The sequence below is a fragment of the Colletes latitarsis genome, chromosome 14 (genome assembly GCF_051014445.1).
Source record: "Colletes latitarsis isolate SP2378_abdomen chromosome 14, iyColLati1, whole genome shotgun sequence".
Taxonomy (NCBI): Eukaryota; Metazoa; Arthropoda; class Insecta; order Hymenoptera; family Colletidae; genus Colletes; species Colletes latitarsis.
The window spans coordinates 15,879,596-15,901,552 of NC_135147.1; the positions used below are offsets into that span (position 1 = coordinate 15,879,596).

The following is a 21,957-nucleotide window of genomic DNA, read 5'->3' on the forward strand; positions in this document are numbered from 1 at the left end:
AGTTTCATTGAAATATATTCACTATTGTAGAAGTTATAGCTGATTGAAAATGGGACCGTCATTAGGGGATTTTTTAACTTTATGGGTTCAAGGAACAACTTTTCTAATATTGTTAGAATTTCTACATATTCTTCACTAAAATACGCGTTATTTGCATTTTGAAACATTAAAATCCTTCAATTCGTTCAGAAGTTATGACGTTTTAAAGATACGTAAGAAATTTTGGAGTGACATTACTGACCTGAAATTATATTTTAGGTAAGGAATTTTTTTCTCGAGAATGGTTAAGATTTCGAGGTTATGTCTATTGCTCAAAAATGATTGTAATTGGCCCCTGCAATCGAAAATATTTTTTCCAGAGTGATTTGAAACTTTTCAATTTCGACGAAAAGTTTAGGCATCTACCCCCTATCGATTTTTCTTAAAAATTAGTTTCTGATTTTTAGTAATTTTGTTTGACGCTCTATAGAAAAGTTGTCTAACACTTTTTTGTGGGTACCTATGAGCTCTACCTCTATACTTAATTTCACTGAGATACGTTCACTATTGTAGAAGTTATGGACGTTTGAAGAGTGGACCTTTTTTATGGGGTTTCCATACTTTACGGGGTTAAAGAACAACTTTTCGAATATTTTTGGAGTTTCTACATATTCTTCACCAAAATACGCGTAGTTTGCATTTTAAAAAATTAAAATCTTCCACTCCGTTCAGAAGTTATGATATTTTAAACTTTCGAGGAAGCATTTGTGACCAAAAATTATATTTTTTGTAAAGAATTTTTTTTTCGAAAGTGCATAGGATTTCGAGGGTATTTGTATTGACCAACAATGATTATAATTAACTCCTGCAACCAAAAATAATTTTTTTAGAACGATTTGAAATTTTTTAATTTTGTTGAAAAATTTCACACCTTCTTGAATTCTTTTCTCGAAAGTGCGTAGGATTTCGGGGGTATATCTATTCACTAAAAATGATTGTAGTTGATTTCAGCAACCGAAAATAATTTTTCCAGAATGATTTGAAATTTCTTAATAACTTTTTAACGAAGCCTCAATCAACAAATTGATATTCTTGATTTTCGTCTTATTTTGGCCTCTAGAATCCTCCATTAAAATTTTATCCATTTATTAAAATTTTTGTCGGTGTCCAAATACTCTGTATAGCCTTGGCCATCTACATAAAAACGATCATTAGTTCTATGAGCTCTTTACAGTCGTTTCTATAGATAAATATTGTAATTAAATAACACTTTTATTAAATAATAACAACTTCTTCAACCTAAATTTTAAAATAGAGTTACAGATGGGATTGTAATCATATTTCAATTTCGATAATAAAAAATGAAGTCTACCCTAACGTACATACGAGAGTCGTTCAATAAGTCCTTAGAAAGTCCAAGACCTGGCACTCGTAGCATCGAAAATGGTTTGTTTTTAGTAAACATCATGACTCACTAGACAGCTGTTAAAGTCTCAGTTATATCCACTCTATTCACTGGATTTGACCCCCAGTGACTTTTTTATTTCCAAATTTAAAAAAATGACTCGGCGGACAACAGCTCACGTCGAACGAAGAGGTCACCGTCCAACCAGATGGCTATTTTGAGAACCTTCCGAATCTTACTTTTTAGATGGCTTAAAAAAGTTAGAAAAATGCTTGGAAAAAGTGTACAGAGTTAAAAGGAGATTATGTTGAAAAATAAAAAAAAAATCCACCTAAAATAATTTGTTTTTCTATCTTTTTCTAAGGACTTATTGAACGACCCTCGTAACTACACGCTTTTCCTAATTCAAGAATATGTTAAAGGATTCTTTACACGATGGAGTCTCAATATTCATCGTCGTTTTGCCGGTGCGGATGCAACGCATCGTCGTCGCGAGAATCGATTGATCCGCCGAATGAGCCATGTTGTTGCTGCAGTTACAATCCCTTCAGCGACAGGTCGAAAGACTCCGAGATCTACGACCTCTCGTTTGCCCTGAGGAAGCTCACCGTAATGAAGTGTCAGATGAAGAAGTGGCGAATGGAACGACTTCAGCTCGAGAGCGAAAATAGGTCTCTGAAACAAGCCCTCCAGTCATTCGGTATCGATGTATGATATTTCCTACCCTTTTCTGCGCATCTGCTAGTTTACTCGTGCCAAATTGATTAATTGGAATTCAGAACGGATACTGGATACCTTTTCGTTCGTGTTTCATCGTTGCTTCGCGAATCAGTGTCCCGTTAGATGGAACGCAGCGACGTTCCGTGAAACTAATATTGGAAAAAAGAGCGTTACAGAAAAAGTTACGCGCCTCGTGCAACTGGGAAAAGCAATATCTCTTAAACGATTAGAGATACCAACAATGTCATAAAAAGAAATTAAACAACATGAAATCGAATGCATCTAGAAGCTGAAGCTACATCCATTTTTTAAATGGAACTCTATAATTTTAATTGTACTGTTCGATGCAATTTTTTGATTCCTATAAAAAAGTATTAAAGCACTAATACAGAAATCCCTCGCTCCATTGTAATTTAAGAGTTACCTATATCACTTTATTTATTATATCATTCCTTTCGAGTGCAGGCAATTTTTTAATTTCTATAAAATAGTGTGGCACGCTTATGGCCGCACGATGGCGCTTTACGTTGGAATTCCCGTGCTTGTGTATTATTATCGAAACAGTTTTATAAAACATCTCGTCTTCGTTACCTTTATATTTCGCTGTATGGTTTATTAGACCCGAATAAATTACATTTTACATTACTATCGGGCCACAAATAGTATTCAAGCACTTATGTTCTACACCTAATACAGTAATCCCTCGCTCGATTGTAGTTTAAGGGTATAATACTCGTTTCGAGTGCAGTCTATATTATGTTTATTTATGTTGGTTGGTGAAATAATAATTGACGAAATCACAATTGTATAGTCACAACACTATACGTACAAAGAAAGACGTGTGTTTTATAAAGCCTAGATGGCACCAATACAATGTCTATTGTATAATAACAGATGTCACGATTAGCTCCATACTCAAATTTCCATATTCCAACAATTTAAGAGATTCTATGCTAAAATTTAGAGTGCTACCTACATATGTTTCTAAAGTTTGTTTTCGCGTAGATGTAAACGCGGATGAGATATTGAAGCCTGACCCGCTGTTGGTGCACTCCCGAGAAGAAATCGAAAGGCTGCAAAATGAAAACGCGGCGCTCGAAGACAAAGTGAGGGATCTAGAAGAAACTCTTGCCGAACGAGATTGCTGTGACGATCCTTGCGCGTCGGTTCAATGCATCAGAGTGAAGATGGCACATATGCGGGAGCGTTTTGCTCTCGAAAAGAAAGAGTACCAGTTGCAATTCTTTAACATTAGAACTACCAAAGCAGTCAAAATGACTCATTCGTGATTTCTAATAAAACTTGTAAAAAATTTACTCGACCGAATTTTTGAAAATTTATTTTCGAAATTTAAATGTTTTCTCTTGTAGAAAAGTAAGAGAATAAACGAACACTTATTCGGCCATACCTGGGGGGAATTTTAAAGGGAGATTCTAGAGGCCAAAATAAGACGAAAATCAAGGATACTAATTTGTTGATGGCGGCTTTGTTAAAAAGTTACTAACGTTTAAAGTTCCGCCGGTACTGAATTTTTTTCTCGAAAATGCGCAGTTTTTTGGGGATATGTCTATTCACTAAAAATGATTGTAATTGATCCCTGCAACCGAAAATAATTTTTTCAGAACGATTTGAAATTTTTTTTCCCCCGAAAAATTTCAGCAGCTACCCCCTGTCGATTTTTCTTAAAAATTCACTTTTCATTTTTCATTACTTTTGTTGCCGTTGTATGAAAAAGTTGTTTAATACTTTTTTGTAGGTATCCATGGGCACTATTTCAGAAAAAAGTTTCAATGAAATATATTCACTATTGCAGGAGTTATGGCTGTTTGTAAATTGGACCATCATTAGGGGGTTTTTTAACTTTATGGGTTCAAGGAACAAGTTTTCCAATATTGTTATAATTTCTACATATTCTCTAGCAAAATACGCGTTGTTTACTTTTTTAAACATTACAATCCGGCAATCTGTTCAGAAGTTATGACGTTTTAAAGAGACGTAAGAAATTTTCGAGTGACATTTCTGGACTGAAATTATATTTTTGATAAGGAATTTTTTTCTCGAGAATGGTTAGGATTTCGCGGTTATGTCTATTCACCATAAATGATTGTAATTGGTCCCTGCAATCGAAAATAATTTTTCCAGAGTGATTTGAAACTTTTCAATTTCGACGAAAAGTTTAGGTACCCTGTCGATTTTTCTTAAGAATTCGTTTTTCATTTTTAGTAATTTTGTTTGACGTCCTATAGAAAAGTTGTTTAACACTATTTTGTAGGTACCCATGAGGTTTACTTCCATACTAAATTTGACTGAGATACGTTCAGTATTGTAGAAATTATGGACGTTTGAAGAGTGGACCATTTTTATGGGGGTTTTCTAACTTTACGGGGTTAAGGAACAAATTTTGAATATTTTTGGAATTTCTATATATTCTTCACCAAAATACGTGTTGTTTGCATTTCGAAACATTAAAATCGTCAAATCCATTCAGGAGTTACGATGTTTAAAAGATTTACATGAAATTTTGGGGAACCATTTCAGGCCTCGGATTATATTTTCGTTAAGGAATTTTTTTCTCGAAACTGGATTGGATTTCCGGGGTATGTCTATTGACCAAAAATGATTATAATTAACCCCTGCAACCAAAAATAATTTTTCCAGAACGATTTGAAATTTTTTAATTTTGTCGAAAAATTTCACACATTCTCCAATTTTTTTCTAGGAAATGAGTAGGATTTTGGGGATATGGCTCTTCACCAAAAATGATTGTAATTGACCCCTACAGCCAAAAATATTTTTTTTAGAACGATTTGAAATATATTTTTTTCGCCGAAAAATTTAGGCACCTACCCCCTGTCGATTTTTTTTAAGAATTCGTTTTCCATTATTAGTAATTTTGTTTGACGTCCTATAAAAAAGGTCTCTAATACTTTTTTGTAGGTACCTATGAGCACTACTTCAGAAAAAAGTTTCATTGAAATATATTCACTATTGTAAGAGTTATGGTTGTTTGAAAATTGGACTATTTTTATGGGATTTTTCTCATTTTTCGGGGTCAAGGATCAACTTTTCGAATATTTTTGGAATTTCTACATATACTCTAGCAAAATACGCGTCGTTTGCTTTTTTAAACATTAAAATCGTCCAATCCGTTCAGAAGTTATGACATTTTAAAGATTTGCATGAAATTTCGGGCAAACATTTCTGGCCAGAAATTATATTTTACGTAAGGAATTTTTTTCTCGAAAGTGCGTAAGAATTCGGGGGTATGTTTAATGACCAAAAATGATTATAATTGACCCCCACAACAAAAAATAATTTTTCCAGAACGATTCGAAATTTTTTAATTTAATTGTTAATAACTTGTTAACGAAGCCTCCATCAACAAATTGGTATTCTTAATTTTCGACGTATTTTGGCCTCTAGAATCCCCCATTAAAATTTTTCCCAGGGGTGGCCGAACACCCTGTATAGTGTCCTCACCTTGCACTGTTAGATTATCATTTGTTTCGTTCTTTGCAAAACTTGTTGAATGGTAAAAATTTCAATAATGATGACGATATAAAATCACACTTGGTTCAGTTTTTTGCCGATAAAAACCAGAACTTTTATGAACGTGGAATTATGATGTTGCCTGAAAGATGGCAAAAGGTCACTGTTAAAAATGGACAATACATTACTAAATAACGCTATTTCATTCCACGAAAAAATTGTCTTTTATTTTATTAAAAAAATCCGCAATTACTTAGTTGCCAAACCAATGTATCCTTTCAAATACAAAAAAAGGAAAATGATTTTTACGGTCACGTACAGTCAATTTTGATTACTTTCACTTGAAAAAAATGTGGTTGTTTGTAGAACATAAATATGCAAACTATCGGGATTAAGAAACTTATACTTCTTTTGTAAAAAAATCTGCAATTACTTAGTTGTCAAACCAATGTATCCTTTCATATACAAAAAAAGGAAAATGATTTTTACGGTCACGTACAGTCAATTTTGATTACTTTCACTTGAAAAAAATGTGAAAGTTTGTAAAACATAAATATGCAAAATATCGAGATTAAGAAACTTATACTTCTTTTGTAAAAAAATCCGCAATTACTTAGTTGCCAAACCAATGTATCCTTTCATATACAAAAAAAGGAAAATGATTTTTACGGTCACGTACAGTCAATTTTGATTACTTTCACTTGAAAAAAATGTAAACGTTTGTAAAACATAAATATGCAAAATATCGAGATTAAGAAACTTATACTTCTTTTGTAAAAAAAATCCTTAAAAAGACCAACAAATCGAAACTCTAAAATACCCTTTTAAAATAGAGGTTCGACTGTATATGATTATAGAGGATATATTTCCATATTGTGGCAATTATCGTTTCCGTATTGTTCCCAATCGCTTGTATTCGTATAACGAGAATTGAAATTTTGTGTCGTGACAGATTAAGGGACATGATATCGCATTTGAAATTAAAACTCGCGCAGACCGAGGAGGACGTCAGCTGTCCAGCGATATATCGTTTGAGGGCGAAGCTGCGGGAACTCATGAAAGGGGGTCAAACAGCAGATCAGCAGGTCTCAAAAGTAGTAGAGAAGTCGATAGAAACGTTGGTGGACCTGTCGAAAAGTTGCGAGGATCTGCGTGTTGAAAATGAACGACTTCTAGCCGAAGTGGCTGAGTTACGGCGTGCTTTGGCAGCTCTCGAGGAGAAAGAAATTCCTGTGGTGACGGAACGATTGTTACCGCAACAAACGGTCGAAACAACTACGGTTCCGGAGTACATTGATATATCCGAGTTGTTGGCGAAATTAGAAGATTGCGAGAAAGTTGTTTCCGATTTGAAAAAGAAACTCGAAGAGAAGGATACGCTTATCGATTCGCTAAATAAAGAGCTTGAAAAGATGATCGATCAGCAACAGTTACTCGACGAAATTGCTGCTATGAAAGCGGAACTTCAGAGCAAAAATGACAAGGTATCGTAAAACAAAAATTTTGGCAATCATACCTTTATTTTCTTCGAGTAGAGGAATCGACTTCCTGTTTGGTTAAACATTTTCTATACTAAAACTTAGAGATGTGAAAGTAGATAGTTCATTCTTTAAAATGATCCTGGAAAGATTGTTGCATGACTTATTTCTACAAAGTTATTATAATTCAAAGATGTTTAAACGAAAAAATTTGATTAATGATTTGTATTAAAAAATGAAAAGGTAAAGAGTCGATTAAAATGTTTCTAATATGATTACAAGTATTATTGATAATAATTGATTTACATATTTATTTACTATTGTATTTTCGAATAATTATAAGGTTTTATTAAGAGGGGAAACCACTGTGACGGATTGAAAAAATCGAAATTTTTTTTATTTCGTTTTAATGCTTGGAGGTTTAAGAATGACTCTGTGGCGTCGCCTCCCATGCTCGCCACTAGAGGGGTCGCGCTCTCACAAGCGCTCGACCGACTTCCCAATATCCTCAAAGTATGGAAAATCACAAAAATCATACCTTTTCCCAAACCAAGAAAAGCTCACACTAACCCAAACAACTACAGACCTTTTTTTTTTGTACGTGGAGAAATCCTCATGGACACCCGCGGGTCCACCCGCGGGTCCACCCGATGGGAAGGCTGGCGGGTAGTGCCGGACTCTTACCGGCTAAAACCTCACGGTGACCATCCTCAGACGCCTGGCGAGGGACCGGGAACTCTAGTGAGACATCACAGAGACCCCGCCGCGTCGTGCCTTTTCAGGCCCCTCCCGGTGGGAGGCATTCCCACTCAATCGCAGGTGCCTGATCACCAGCTCCCGCTGCCCCGTGACATGGGACTAAGCCGCCGGCCGCGTGGCCACATTGGTCGCAGGACTCTGGACATGGTCACGGCCTTAGGTATAGTCCGGGCCACAATATAGCGAGGTCATAAACTCGAGTGGGTGTCAAAGTTTACACGTTTCAGCTCCCGAAACAAGTGAATTGACAGAAATACAAGTAGCTAAGGGCCTTAGACCACAGTCAGGGCCGTACGAAAAAATATTTTATCTAGTGTCGCCATTTTTAGAGGTATCGTAACAGGTAAAGGTCTTACTCAAGTCTTTAATATCTTAATTTACCTGCTTATAATATATGCATCTAGAAAATGAAAAAAGGTAGTGCAGTTACGGACACAGAAAAACATTCAGAAAGGCATCCTCAAGCAAGATGTCATGTACGGCCCTAAGTGCCGCAGCAGGAGTCGGTCCCAACCCTCAAGAGTTTAGTTTACGACCTCGCTATATTTTGGCCCGGACTATAAAACCCGCGGCAAATATCCCATGCCCCAGGTCTCTCACACACACATTCATACCGGTGTTTGGTCCGCGGGAGCTTTCGCTCCGACCTCCGGGATGCCATGTGAAGACGCGGCCACCAGCCTTCTCAGGTTGATGACTCCATCCCCGTATCTCATCCCAGCGGTTGCCCCTATCCGCCACCTGGGGACGCGCCACGTAGGGGTTCACCTCCCCAGCCGCCTGGACAACCAAACGGGTGCGTGGAAACAACTACAAACCTATCAGCCTCCTAAGCCTCCTCGGTAAAATCCTGGAAAAATTCATCTTCACCCAAATCAACATTCACCTTACAGAAAACAACACCCTAATCTCGGAACAATTAGGCTTTCGGGCCATTCCACTATCCACCAAGCCCTCAGACTGCAGGAAGACATTGCACTAGAAGTAAACAAGAACAGATCGGTGGCTCTAGTCTTGGTAGACCTCCAAAGGGCCTTCGACACTGTCTGGCACAACAGACTCCTGCTCAAATTACATCATATCAACCTACCTAAACACCTAATCAAAATAACACACAGCTTTTTGTCAAACAGAACTGTATCAGTAACCTACAATGGTCAGAATACTTCACATTGGGGCCCCCCAGGGGTCAGTCCTGGGTCCCCCATACTCTTCAACATCTACATCAACGACATTCCCAAAAATTCCAATACCAAGCTAGCCCTCTTTGCCGATGACACTGCAATCTACTCCTCCTCATGGGCTCACAATCAAAGCAGTCGAGTATGCACAAGCTCACTTAAATCACATCCTCCAATTTACACAGACCTCGAAACTGACCATAAACCCAATAAAAACTGAGGCAATCTTCTTCACCCATAAACTAAAACCTAATTTCACAAAATTAAAATGGCAACATAACATCCAAGACCGAGCCTGCGAAGGAATTTGGTGTCCTGCGTACACTTTATCCCCTCATCTCCAGAAACAGCCCACTCTCCACCTCTCTCAAACTCCGTCTATACAAAACCTGCGTCCGCTCGATCATCACATACGGAGCCGAAATCTGGCGCACAGCAGCAAAAATACACATTTCCAAAATCCAGGTAATCCAAAATAAGTACCTCCGCATCATACAACCGCTTCACTGCATGAGGAAGCAAAAATTGAATACATTCGCGAGCATGTCATGAAGCTGGCCGCCACAGCTCAACTTTTCAACGCCTAACACCCAAATCCCCTGGTGATCACGCTAGGGAACTTCGATCCTGACAACATTTCGCGAAGGATACAGATTAAAACTACCAGATTAATCATGAACTAACCAACTCTAACACTATACTCATCGCATGATGCATGTAAACGAAGTTTTTGAAAATTTTCCCTCGAGCTCAAACACAGGAAAACCACAATTACTCACTTAAATGCAGGCCATAGGGCTTCTGTCAAGGTACTGCAACAACTCAGGAGAATAATAATTATTTTCAACCGTCACAGTGGTTTCCCCCTTAAACAATTTTATAGAAATCTCTGGCAGTGTAGTTCACGTATAGAATAATAAATTCAAGCATACTTTAGCGTCCGAATATTTTCGTTGTTTACGTACTGACCAAAGAATAACATTTACTTTCAGATCAGAGACCTCTTGAATGATTTGAGGCAGTCACAAATAGATCTGCTCGGTTTGGGAACTTTAAAGTCTGAGATTGATAACTTGAAACCACAGTTATCTAATCTCGAAGTGGAACGGAACAAACTTGTAGACGAACTAGCTAAACTGCGAAAAGCTCTGGCCGATAGGAACAATCAAATAATCGACATACTGGAACAGAAGAATCAGCTAGAGAAGGTTTACCACGATAAGATTGCGGAAATGTTAGCTCGAGAGGGAGACCTGAATCAAGAAATCGACGATTTGAAGATGCAAATAGCGAACTTGCAGAACGAAATCGACGAGTGCAATAAGCGAAACGCGAAGCTCGAAGAGTGTTGCTCGGACAGAGACGAACTTTCGAAAAAATTGCAGGCCATGGAGGAAGAGATGGCGTCCCTGCGAAACGAGCTCGCAACGGCGAAAGCTACGATAGAAAATCTTGAAGCAGAAATGGACACTCTGAGGGAGGACAAGGAGAAATTGTTGAAAGAATTAAACGATGCCAAGGAACAAGTCGTGGCGCTGACAGGTCAACTGGCGGACGCGACAGCGGCCAAGGACGCTTTACAGAAGGAGCTGGAAAATAACCTGGACGAGATGGAAAAGCTACGGAAGGAGAATTTGGAACTGAAGGATCAGCTCGATAGCGCGAGAGAAGAAAACAGGAAGCTTCAAGAGGCGACGGAAGCGTTGAAGAACATGGTCGAGGAGAACGAAAAGTTGAAAGCAGCGCTCGAGGATTTGAAGAGGGAAAACAAGGAATTGGCGAACGAGATCGAGAAACTGAACGATTTAAATAACGTCTTGAAGAGCGATTACGCCAACATGAAACAGGCGTTGGATAATCTGGAGGCAGAGGTCAACAGACTCGAGGAACAATTAAATAAGACGATGCAGGAGCGCGATGCGCTGCTGGAAGAAAACAACAACATCAAGAAACAGCTGGAAGACGCGACAGCGGAGAACGAAGGTTTGAAAGCCGAATTGAATAACATCGGTGAACAGCTCGATAAATTGACATCGGAGAGGGATCAGCTGAAAAAGGATCTTGATGCGATGAAGGTCGAGAACGATTCGCTGAAAGCAGACATAGAGGCGTTCAAAAGAGACATTGAAAACGCGAAGAACGAAGCGGACAAGCTGAGAGCCGACGCTGATGCGTTAAGAGCAGCGGATGAGGACGTGAAATCCGAAATGGAAGCACTGGTGGCGCAAGTGGAAAATCTGAAAACCGAGAAAAGTCGTTTGGAGAACGAGAACGCGGATTTAAAGGCGAAAAATATGGAGCTGGAACAGAAACTCGAGGACTTCGCGAAAGAAGTAGAAAAAATGAAATTAGAAAATGATCGTCTGCTCGCTGAATTGGAACGCCTGAACGCAGAATTGGAGCGTTTGAATGGCGAATTGGCGAAAAGTAAGAACGAAGTCGAAGGATTAAAATCGGAAATGGCTGCTTTGAAGGAAGCCATCGACAAGTGCGTGGACGAGATGGAGAAACTGAAAACCGAAAACAACGATCTTAGATCGAAGAACGACGCCCTCCAGGCAGAAAATGAGAAACGTAAAGCCGAAATCGATAAAAAGGATAGTTTGCTCGACGAATTAAGTAAGTTGAAGCAGGAACAGACTGCTTTGCAGAACGAGAGGGATCATTTGAGCAAACAGCTGGACGATTTCATCGCTGATAACGAAAAGCTGAGGGCAGAGAAGAGTCAGTTGGAGGCAGAGAATGAGAGGCTGAGAGGAGAGGTAAACACGTGCAGGGAAGAGAATCAGAAACTGAAAGCTGAGATTGAACAATTGCAAAGTCAATTGAAATCGTTGAACGACGAATTAAACAAGCTGAAGCCTCAGCTCGACGACGCCGAGAATAAAATTCGGTCCCTCGAGGACCAGTTGACTCGTTTGCAAGGCGAAAATGATAGATTGGTAAACGATTTGAAAGCTTTGGAAAGCGAAGTGAACGACTTGAAGGCGAAACTAGCGGACGAGACGAGCGCCAACCAAAAAATGAGGGACGACTTAGCGATGTTGGAGGACAAGCTACAGAATTTAAGCGCGGAACTCGACAAGGCCAGGGCTGAAAATAACGCTCTGAAGGAGGAGAATAAAAGCCTTCGAGGCGAGATGTTGGACCTGGAAGAAATGTTATCGAGCTTGAAGGCGAAGGACGCGGACATGAAATCCGAGATCGCCGATTTAAAGAAGTTAATTGCCGATTTACAAGCACAGATTGCCAAGTTGGAGGCTGACGTCGAACATTGGAAATTGGAGAACTGTAAGGTTCAGATGGAACTGGATAAATTAAAGGCTGACCTCGAGAAAGCGTTGAAAGATTTGAGCGAGTGTCAGGTAAAATCAACTGACGTTTATTTATTCACTGGACAATGGCAAAATATGGTTGATTGGTAGCTCGTAGCAATCTAAAATTAGTACTGATATGCTATATGTATACTATTGAGAGACAAGATGATGGTTATTACAAATATTGCATTATATTAATCACTTGCATTTTCTTACGAAATGGCGAACAACGAATCGTTTCAAATTAAATGGTATAACGTTGCAATCAATTACTTTATTTGATTTATACAGAGTGCCTCAGTTTTTTTCGACATAACTTTGCCAGCGTGTTCTACAAGCAAAAGTAAGAAAAAAATGTTATATGAATATATGCTCTGAAATATTTTATTAAGAAGTTATAATTAATAACAAAAAATGATAATGAACCGATGTTTCGTCGACACAGTCAGTGTTATAGAAACTCACATAATTTCATTGAAGTTCTGTGTTTACTAACAAAACTAAGCAAAATAACAGTAGACCTTCTTAATGTAATAACATTTCAAAATGACATCCGTTATTATGAATATACGATTGGCAATTAACAAAAATTGACTCTAGTGCATTATTAATTTCTTTTTTATGTTCTCTAATTGCAACAAATGTGTCATTAATCCTTTGTACTAACTGCTCACGAGTGTTAATTTGTGCTTCATAAATTTTTGTTTTCACAACCCCCACACGTAAAAATCCATTGGCGTGATATTTGGTGATCTTGAGGGCCATGAGATTGGTCCTCTTTGACCATCGTTGTGTATAATGGTCATTTATCCATTGTTGCACTGATATTGTGTAATGTATTAGACAACAAGTAAACATAAGAGTTTGTGTAAACACAAATAGATATTCATAATACGTTCTTACGTTGTGTCAATAAAATGTCAGTTCATTATCATTTTATTAGTTATAACTCCGTAATAATAAACTTTTAAGAGTTTACGTTCATATAACATTTTTTCCTTAGTTTTGGTTATAGAACACGCTGGCAAAGTTATGCCGGAAAAACTGGGACACCCTATATTTGACTTAAAATTTTATAGAAACTTTTACATTTTATATTTCTGTAGTATCATTTGAAACAATCACCTACATGCGATGCAAGTTCGTTAAAGCAAGTAACGTAATTATAATTCGTTTGACGTTTTTTTTTTATTTGGACACACAAGTATCATGTTACATTACGTGGGACAAATGGTGTACCTAATTTAGAAATAGAACTATCCTTTATATAAAATATATCTGTATATTTTTTTTTATTATAATACTATATTTGATCCTGGGTAAAGTTCAGTTATGTAAAATACGAACATATTTAAGTGTTCCCATTTAAGTAGAATACCTTGTACATTCATATGCTATAGTGATTTTACACGAGCTTCAAATTGGCCATATTTTACCATTCTACTTTCAGTTTATAACAACACCAACACCAACGACAACGACAATAATAATAACAAAAGTTACAATTTCCTTTGAAAATGAAAAGGAATCTTCAGTACGAATAAAACTTTTTATTTGAATTCTATAATACATATTACACAGGGTGTTCGGCCACCCCAGGGAAAAATTTTAAAGGGAGACTCTAAGGCTATAATAAGATGAAAATTAAGAATATCAATTTGTTGATTGAGGCTTCGTTAAAAAGTTATTAAAAAATTAAATTAAAAAATTTTAAATCATTTACGGAAAAATTATTTTCGGTTGTGGGGGTCAATTACAATCATTTTTGGTGAATAGACATACTCCCGAAATTCTACGCATTTTCGAGAAAAAAATTCAGTAAGTGGACAAATTTTTCGGTGAAACTAAAAAATTTCAAACCGTTCTGAAAAAATTATTTTTAGTTGCGAGGGTCGATTACAATCATTTTTGGTGAATAGACATACTCCCGAAATCCTACTCACTTTCGAGAAAATAATTCGTTACTGAAAATATAATATGTGGCCAGAAATGTTACCCAGAAAATGCGTATATTTAAAATATCATAATTTTTGAAAGGATTGAAGGATTTTAAAGTTTCAAAATGCAAACAATGCATATTTTAGTGAAGAATATGTAGAAATTCCAAGAATGTTTGAAAAGTTGTTCCTTAACCCCGTAAAGTGAGAAAAACCCCATAAAAATGGTCTAATATTCGAACGACCACAACTCCTACAATAGTCAATAGATTTCTTTGAAATTTAGTTCACAAGTAGAGCTAATGGATACCTACAGAAAAGTATTAAACAATATTTCCGTACAGCGTCAAACAAATTTATTAGGAATGAAAAACGAATTTTTAAGAAAAATCGACAGGGCGAACTAAATTTTTCGGCGAAAAAGAAATTTCAAATCGTTCTAAAAAAATTATTTTTAGTTGTGGGGGTCAATTATAATCATTTTTGGTGAATAGATATACCCCTGAAATCCTACGCATTTTCGAGAAAAAAATTCGAGTAGGTGGACAAAGAAAAATTAAAAAATTTCAAATCGTTCTGAAAAAATTATTTTCGGTTGCGGGGGTCAATTAGAATCGTTTTTGGTCAATACACATACCCCCGAATTCCTACGTACTTTCGAGAAAAAAATTCGAGTAGGTAGACGAATTGTCGTTCTAGAAGCGGAACTTTGAATGTTAATAACTTTTTAACAAAGCCTCAATTAACAAATTGGTATTCTTGATTTTCGTCTTATTTTGGCCTCTAGAATCTTCCATTAAAATTTTTCCCATGGGTGGCCCTGTATACATATACAGGATGTTTTCGAATTGGAAGTTTCATTTTCTATTAAATCGACGTTAATGTCATGTCTTTATTTAAGTTATTATATCTGATTCATACTCTTAGAAATGAATTCGAACATTTAACAACAGAAAATACTCTGGAAAATGTTGACAAAAGTATTATACGCACCATAAAATTATATTGGCAAAAAAACAGACATTTTCAACAATTTTTGAATTTATAAAAATTAAATTTACTTCTTGAAAGTAGTTTTATTTCAACGTTTATCCTTTAGAATCTCAGCAAAACAATCGAAACAGCAATTCGAATGACATAGTGATATCCTTCACCATTTAGACGTAAATGTAAATAAGTGAAATCATATGCAAGTGTACATGAATTCTACGAACATTTAACATTGGTTTATTCGAAAAGGAAGCTTCCTATGAAAAATGTCTACTTTTTTGACTTATTTTTTCATGTAGATTCACCCACTTTTCGCTTGTACCACCAGTTTGGTAGCACCCTGTATATTCCAATAATTTATAAATTGAGAGTCTTTAAAATAACTTAAATAACATTTATGAATCTAATGTCTCGCTTTAACAGACTTTGAAGAAGGCTTGCGAGGAAAAGTTAAATCAACTTCAGAATGAAAAGGCCGACCTTGATAAGAAGCTCGCCGATTTGACGTCGCAAGTTGAGCAGCAAAAGAAAGATCTCGAAACGATAAAGTCAGCGAAAGATAAAGACGATGCAGAACTATTGGCGTTGAAGGCAGAGCTCGAGGCACTGAAGAAAGAATTAGAGAACCTCAGAGCAGAGAATAACAAGTGCAAGAACAACGTGGACGATTTGACGAGGCAGCTCTCAGCGCTGAAGAGCGACCTCGATGCGTGCAGAGAAGAAGTCTCTGCGCTGAGAGATCAAAACGACAAATTGAAGGCTGAAGTAAACGCGTTGACCGTCGAGAAGAACAATCTGAAAGATGAACGCGACAAGCTGCAATCCGAAGTAGACGCTCTGAAAATGGAGAACGCGAGCCTTGATCAGGATCGAAAGAGATTAGAAGAAGAGTCTAACAAACTCAGGGGAGAAGGTGATGGGCAGAGACTGGAGATCGATAAATTGAAGTCGGATCTAGCTGCAGAGAAGGCAGCGTCCGACAAGCTACAGTCAGACTTACGGAATTGCCAATCTGAAAATGACAAATTGCAAGAGCAGTTAAACAGAATGAAGCAAGACCTAGAGAGGCTCAACGAGGAGAGTGGTCGGTTGAACAAAGAGATCGAAGAATTAAGAAAGGCTCTCGCAGCTGCTGAAGCCACGGCGAAGACGTTAGAAGGTCAACTCTCGGATTTACAAGCTGAGAAACAAGAATTACTCAACGAACTTTATCGTCTTCGCGACGAGTTGAGCAATCTTAGGGAGGAAATGGAGAAACAGACAGCCGCGAGAGATGCGGCCATGAAAGAGTTGGCCGAGTTGAAGCAGGAACTGGACGATTTAATAGAAGCGTTGAATAAAGTTCGCGCTGAAAATCAAGCATTGCAAAACGAAAACGAGAAGCTGAAAACTGACATAGCGAAATTGAACGATGAACTGGAGACGTTGAGAAACGAGAACGCGAAAATGACAACGGACTTAGCTACGATGAAAAACAAACTAACGGAGGCAGAAGGTCGGATCAACGATCTGAAGAACGAGAACGATAATTTGAAAAACAAGATTGCCGATCTTGAGAATACAGTGAAGGAGTTGGAAGCTTTGAAGAAACAATTAGAAGATTGTAGGGCAGAGGTGGCCAGATTGATTTCGGAGTTAGATAAATTGAAGTTGGAGAAGGAAAGGCTGCAGAACGAGCTGGACAAGGCGGGGAATGAGTTGAACAGCTTAAAAGATGATTTGGAAAAGCTGAAAACAGCGAACGATACGTTAAAGGGCGATTTGGAAAAGCTGAAGACCGCCAATGATAAATTGAAGGATGATTACGATAAGTTAAAGTCCGAATCGGACAAATTAAAAGATGAGAAGGACAAACAGAACGACTATGATGCGATGTTGAAGGCTGACATAGAGAAAATGAAGAAAGAAAACGATGAGCTCAGATCTGAGAATGCCAGATTGAAAAGCGAGTTACAAAATTGCCGCGAAGAAAATGAGAAGTTGCGTGGAGAATTGGAAAACCTGAAGGATGAAAATGCCACGCTAAAAGCACATTCAGGTTTGTTAATTAGAATAGTAAAAATTGTTTGAACGTCGATACGTCAAATTAGACGGTGTAATAATTTTTTAAGTTATATTTTTGGGAACGTGATCATTTTATCATCGAAATTAAGTCATCGAATAAAATGGTTGCTGTATTAGGTTCTGTAATAAATTCGTTAGCATGTATAATAATATTAAGTACCATTATGTGTAATAATGATATATGTACTATTTTTTATAATTTTTTGCCACCTTTTGGATAATATAAATACTTCTTTGCAATAAAATTTATTGCTTTATTTATAAAATATTTTTTTTTACATTATTTAAATTATTATTTTCATTATCTGTTCATGATTATTTAATTGTAAATTGGGAATGAAATTAATGCAGAGCGAAAATTGGAGATGAAGGAGACAGAAATGGACAAAGACATTGTGGACGATTGCGGTGACCTCATTAAGACAAACGATTTGCTGAAGACGAAATTTGAAAAACAGAACGAAGGTAAAAGCTTTAAAAGACATTTTGTTAAAAAAAATTGTTTTTTTTTTTTAAACGAATGATTTTGTACGTGGTTAGTAAGCACTTTACATCGGGGACTTAATACAGAAAATTATTCTCTTTGTGTACTCTCTCACTAATTAATTTCACAGTGTTATTTTCAAACACCCTGGATATGTTTAATTTCATTAAATTTTTGATAAAATTAAGAATTCAATTATTTATTTTTAATCAAGATAATCCTTACTTAATTAGTTTAAGGTATTTTGCTCCCTTAAAATAGGCATACAACGTGTTCGAGATTATATCAGTTATTTGGAAGGTAAAGTTAAAGACGAACCCAAAATGGCAGAAAAGATGGACGACGATGTGAGCATCGATCCGAAAATGAAACAAGACATAGCAGATTTGTTGAAAAAATCGAAGACGTTGTCTGAAAATATTTATCGAACAGAACAGGAAATACAAAATATTGCTAAGATATTGAAACAATTTCAGGTACGTAATAAACATATCATCGGTCAAAAGGAGCAACTATGGGGATAGTTGTTTCGACTGAAATATCAACATTTCTGGGGAATTTATTCCAAGTAAATGGTACTATCGACCCGTTTTATATTTCCACCATTTATTTAACATGTTTTTTATATTACGAGAAATATTTTTGTACGCAGACATTGTAATTACAGTAAAGCAATACTTCTATGGTGGGAGGGATATCTTCACTTCAAGTTGAATTAAATGAAATAACATTCTTGTTTTAATTCTATCATTGCTGTTGAATTTTATAGGATGCAGGCCTTGGCGAGAGACCCACAATAGCTTTCGATGCTGATTCTTGGTTGAATGTAAGTCTAACGATACTTTTAATTAATTTACTCACAAAATACCATTATTATTGATTTTCTACTCAATTGCCGATATATTAGTTGTAAAGTATCGATTTATAATGTTTGCATTTATGAAAATGCATAGTAATCACATTTTGCATAATAAAAAAATACAGTTTTAAACTCTTCTAACGACATTTTGATTTAAGTCCGGCTTTTCTATCTATTTTTGCTATTAACGTTTCTGATTTTGAGTCCTGCTCTTGTGGAGAAGTTGTTCAAAACAAAACACAACATTAAAATCATCTTCACCATGCACTCCCATTTTTGGATAATTGTTCAGCTGCCCAAATTAAATCATTGTCAAGCAGCGAACCGAATTATAAACGGCCATTAGTACTGTGGCGTGGCCTCCCGTGCTCGCCACCAGAGGGGTCGCGCTCTCACAAGCGCTCGACCGACCCCTCGATTGCTATACACAGAGTGTTCAGCCACCTATGGGAAAAATTTTAATGGGAGATTCTAGAGGCCAAAATAAGATGAAAATCAAGAATATTAATTTGTTGATGGAGATTTCGTTAAAAAGTTATTAACGTTTAAAGGTCCGCCCGTACTGAATTTTTTTTCTAGAAAGTGGGTAGGATTTCGGGGGTAGGTCTATTCATAAAAAATTATTGTAATTGACCCCCGCAACCAAAAATAATTTTTCCAGAACGATTTGAAATTTTTTAATTTTGTCGAAAAATTTCACACCTTCTCGAATTTTTTTCTAAAAAATGAGTAGGATTTTGGCGATATGACTCTTCACCAAAAATAATTGTAATTGACTCCCACAGCCAAAAATATTTTTTTTAGAACGATTTGAAATTTTTCTTTCGTCGAAAATTTTAGGCACCTACCTACCTACCCCCTGTCGATTTTTCTTAAAAATTCGTTTTCCATTTTTAATAAATGTGGTTGGCGCTGGACAGAAAAGTGGTTTAATACTTTTTTGCAGGTATCCATGAACTCTAGTTCCCCTCAAAATTTCAATGAAATATATTCACTATTATAGGAGTTATGGCTGTTTGAAAATTGGACCATTTTTATTGGGTTTTTCTCAGTTTACGGGGTCAAGGATCAACTTTTCGAATATTTTTGTAATTTCTACATATTCTTCATCTAAATACGCGTCGTTTGCGTTTTTGAAAATTAAAATCGTCCATTCCGTTCAGGAGTTATGATGTCTTAAAGATTCGCATATAATTTCGGGGAACGATTTCTGGCCTGAAATTAGATTTTCGGTAAGGAATTTTTTTCTCAAAAATGCGTAGGAATTCGGGGGTATGTGTAATGACCAAAAATGATTGCGATCGACTCTTACAACAGAAAATAATTTTTTTCAAACGATTTGAAAAATTTTTTTTTGCCAAAAAATTTCAACACCTACCCGATTTTTTTTCTCGAAAGTGGGTAGGATGTCAGGGATACGTCTATTCACCAAAAATACTTATAATTGATCCCTGCAAACAAAAATAATTTTTCCAGAACATTAAAACATGAGCAATCCTTGCTATCACAGAAACTTCTGGTGACAAATACCAGTCTTAGTGTGTCTTTTACACCATGATGGTTGCAAAACGTTGGAACAATTCCTCCACAAAGGCCATACACTCGAAAGTCTCAATAATAAAAATCCATAGTTGAATAATTACGCCGTGACGCGCGTACCATCCATTTTAGCAAGATTGTTTCTTTTCAGTCATTGACGTTGACGCAGTTGGCGGACCTTCACGATAAGATTTGCTTACTGACATCGGATATGGTGCAACAAGACTCTCCAAAGGCTGTTAGCTGTGGCACGGGTAGTCCACTAAAAGTGGATTCTTGTAATATTTTGAATCAAAGGATAGCAGCGTTACAGAAACAAATAGCGGAGAAACAAATAGAAGCAGGATGGAGGCTGCAAGAATTGAGACGAGCTCTTCGACAAGAACAAAATAATCTCATTCTGATCTCCGATCAAATGAATTTAGAGAGAAAACGCAATTTGGATATTCAGTTAAGAATGGACGATGCACCTTAATTCAGTCCCCTTTAATCGTACTTGACGTCATTTTTCAAAGTCATTTTAATAATAAAGATGTCGGAAGTTGCACGATCAACAAGATCAAAACATTTAATCGAACGCAATTTAAATTGAATCAAATGCCTGTTTCCTGTTATGGTCTCAATTCGCTCACTGATGTTAGTTTATCTAAATAAAGAAAATACTTCAAATTACAAGAGGTGGAAGAATAATTAAGGTTACGAAAAAAAGAACAACTACTGTTCACCCAATATTTAAGCTTTTTTTTTTAAGTTATCATGATGCAAAAATTGTAGTAAAAATCGTTGTATTCCTGGTTTTTTAAACATTTTTTCTGGATCAAACGACACCTACATTCAACCAGTATAATAATCTGTTTACAGTTTTCGTTTTGCAATTACACGGTGCGACGCAATTATGATAACCGATCTCGATGACAATGCACAGCACAAGAAAATTGCTAATAATTGGCATATTATTAAAGGAAATTAGTAACAAAATCCATGTACTGTGTTTACAAGCATGTAAACAATTTTATAATATTTGAATTCCATAGGTTGCGTGCATTTCTGTAAAAACAATTCTAAATATTAGTAAATTATATAAAATATGCTATAAACAGTAATTATTGTATACGTACGTATTAATAAATACAGTTGCGGACAAAATTAAGAGAACAGTTTAAGAAAATAAGTATAAATTAAACTTAATTAAAGTGTTATAACTATTATGCATTTAAGTTTTATATATTATACAGGGTGTTCGGCCAACACTGGGAAAAATTTAAATAAGAGATTCTAGATGCTAAAATAGAACAAAAATCAAGAATACCAATTTGTTGACTGTGGCTTCGTTAAAAAGTTATTAATAAAATTATTGTTAAAAATCATTAATAAAACACATACACGAATTTTTTTTTGAAAGTTTGTAGGATTTCGGGGATATGTCAATTCACAAAAAAATGATTATAATTGACCCCCGCTACCGAAAATAATTTTTCCAGAACGATTTGAAATTTCTTTTTTCACCGAAAAATTTCAGCAGCTATCCCCAGTCGATTTTTCTTAAAAATTCGTTTTTGATTTGCAGTAATTGTATTTGACGCCCTACAGAGAAGTTCTCTAATACTTTCATGTAGATAATCATGAACTCCACTTCAGAAAAAAGTTTCATTGAAATATATTCACTATTGTAGGAGTTATGGCTGTTTGAATATTGTACTATTTTTCTATTGTTTTTCTCACTTAACGGGGTAAAGGAACAACTTTTTTAATATTG

At 36.2% G+C, this 21,957-nt stretch overlaps 1 protein-coding gene across 1 annotated transcript; it reads left to right on the forward strand.

Annotated features, from left to right (window-relative positions):
• The first annotated feature begins 6,555 nt into the window (after positions 1-6,555).
• LOC143350182 (uncharacterized) lies at positions 6,556-20,676 on the forward strand. Its single transcript, XM_076782094.1, has 9 exons — positions 6,556-6,658; positions 6,695-7,082; positions 10,009-10,414; positions 10,583-12,376; positions 15,679-17,293; positions 17,671-17,784; positions 18,065-18,279; positions 18,573-18,629; positions 20,353-20,676. Exons 1-9 carry the CDS (start codon positions 6,556-6,558, stop codon positions 20,674-20,676), a joined length of 5,016 nt encoding a protein of 1,671 aa, XP_076638209.1.
• The last annotated feature ends 1,281 nt before the right edge of the window (positions 20,677-21,957 follow it).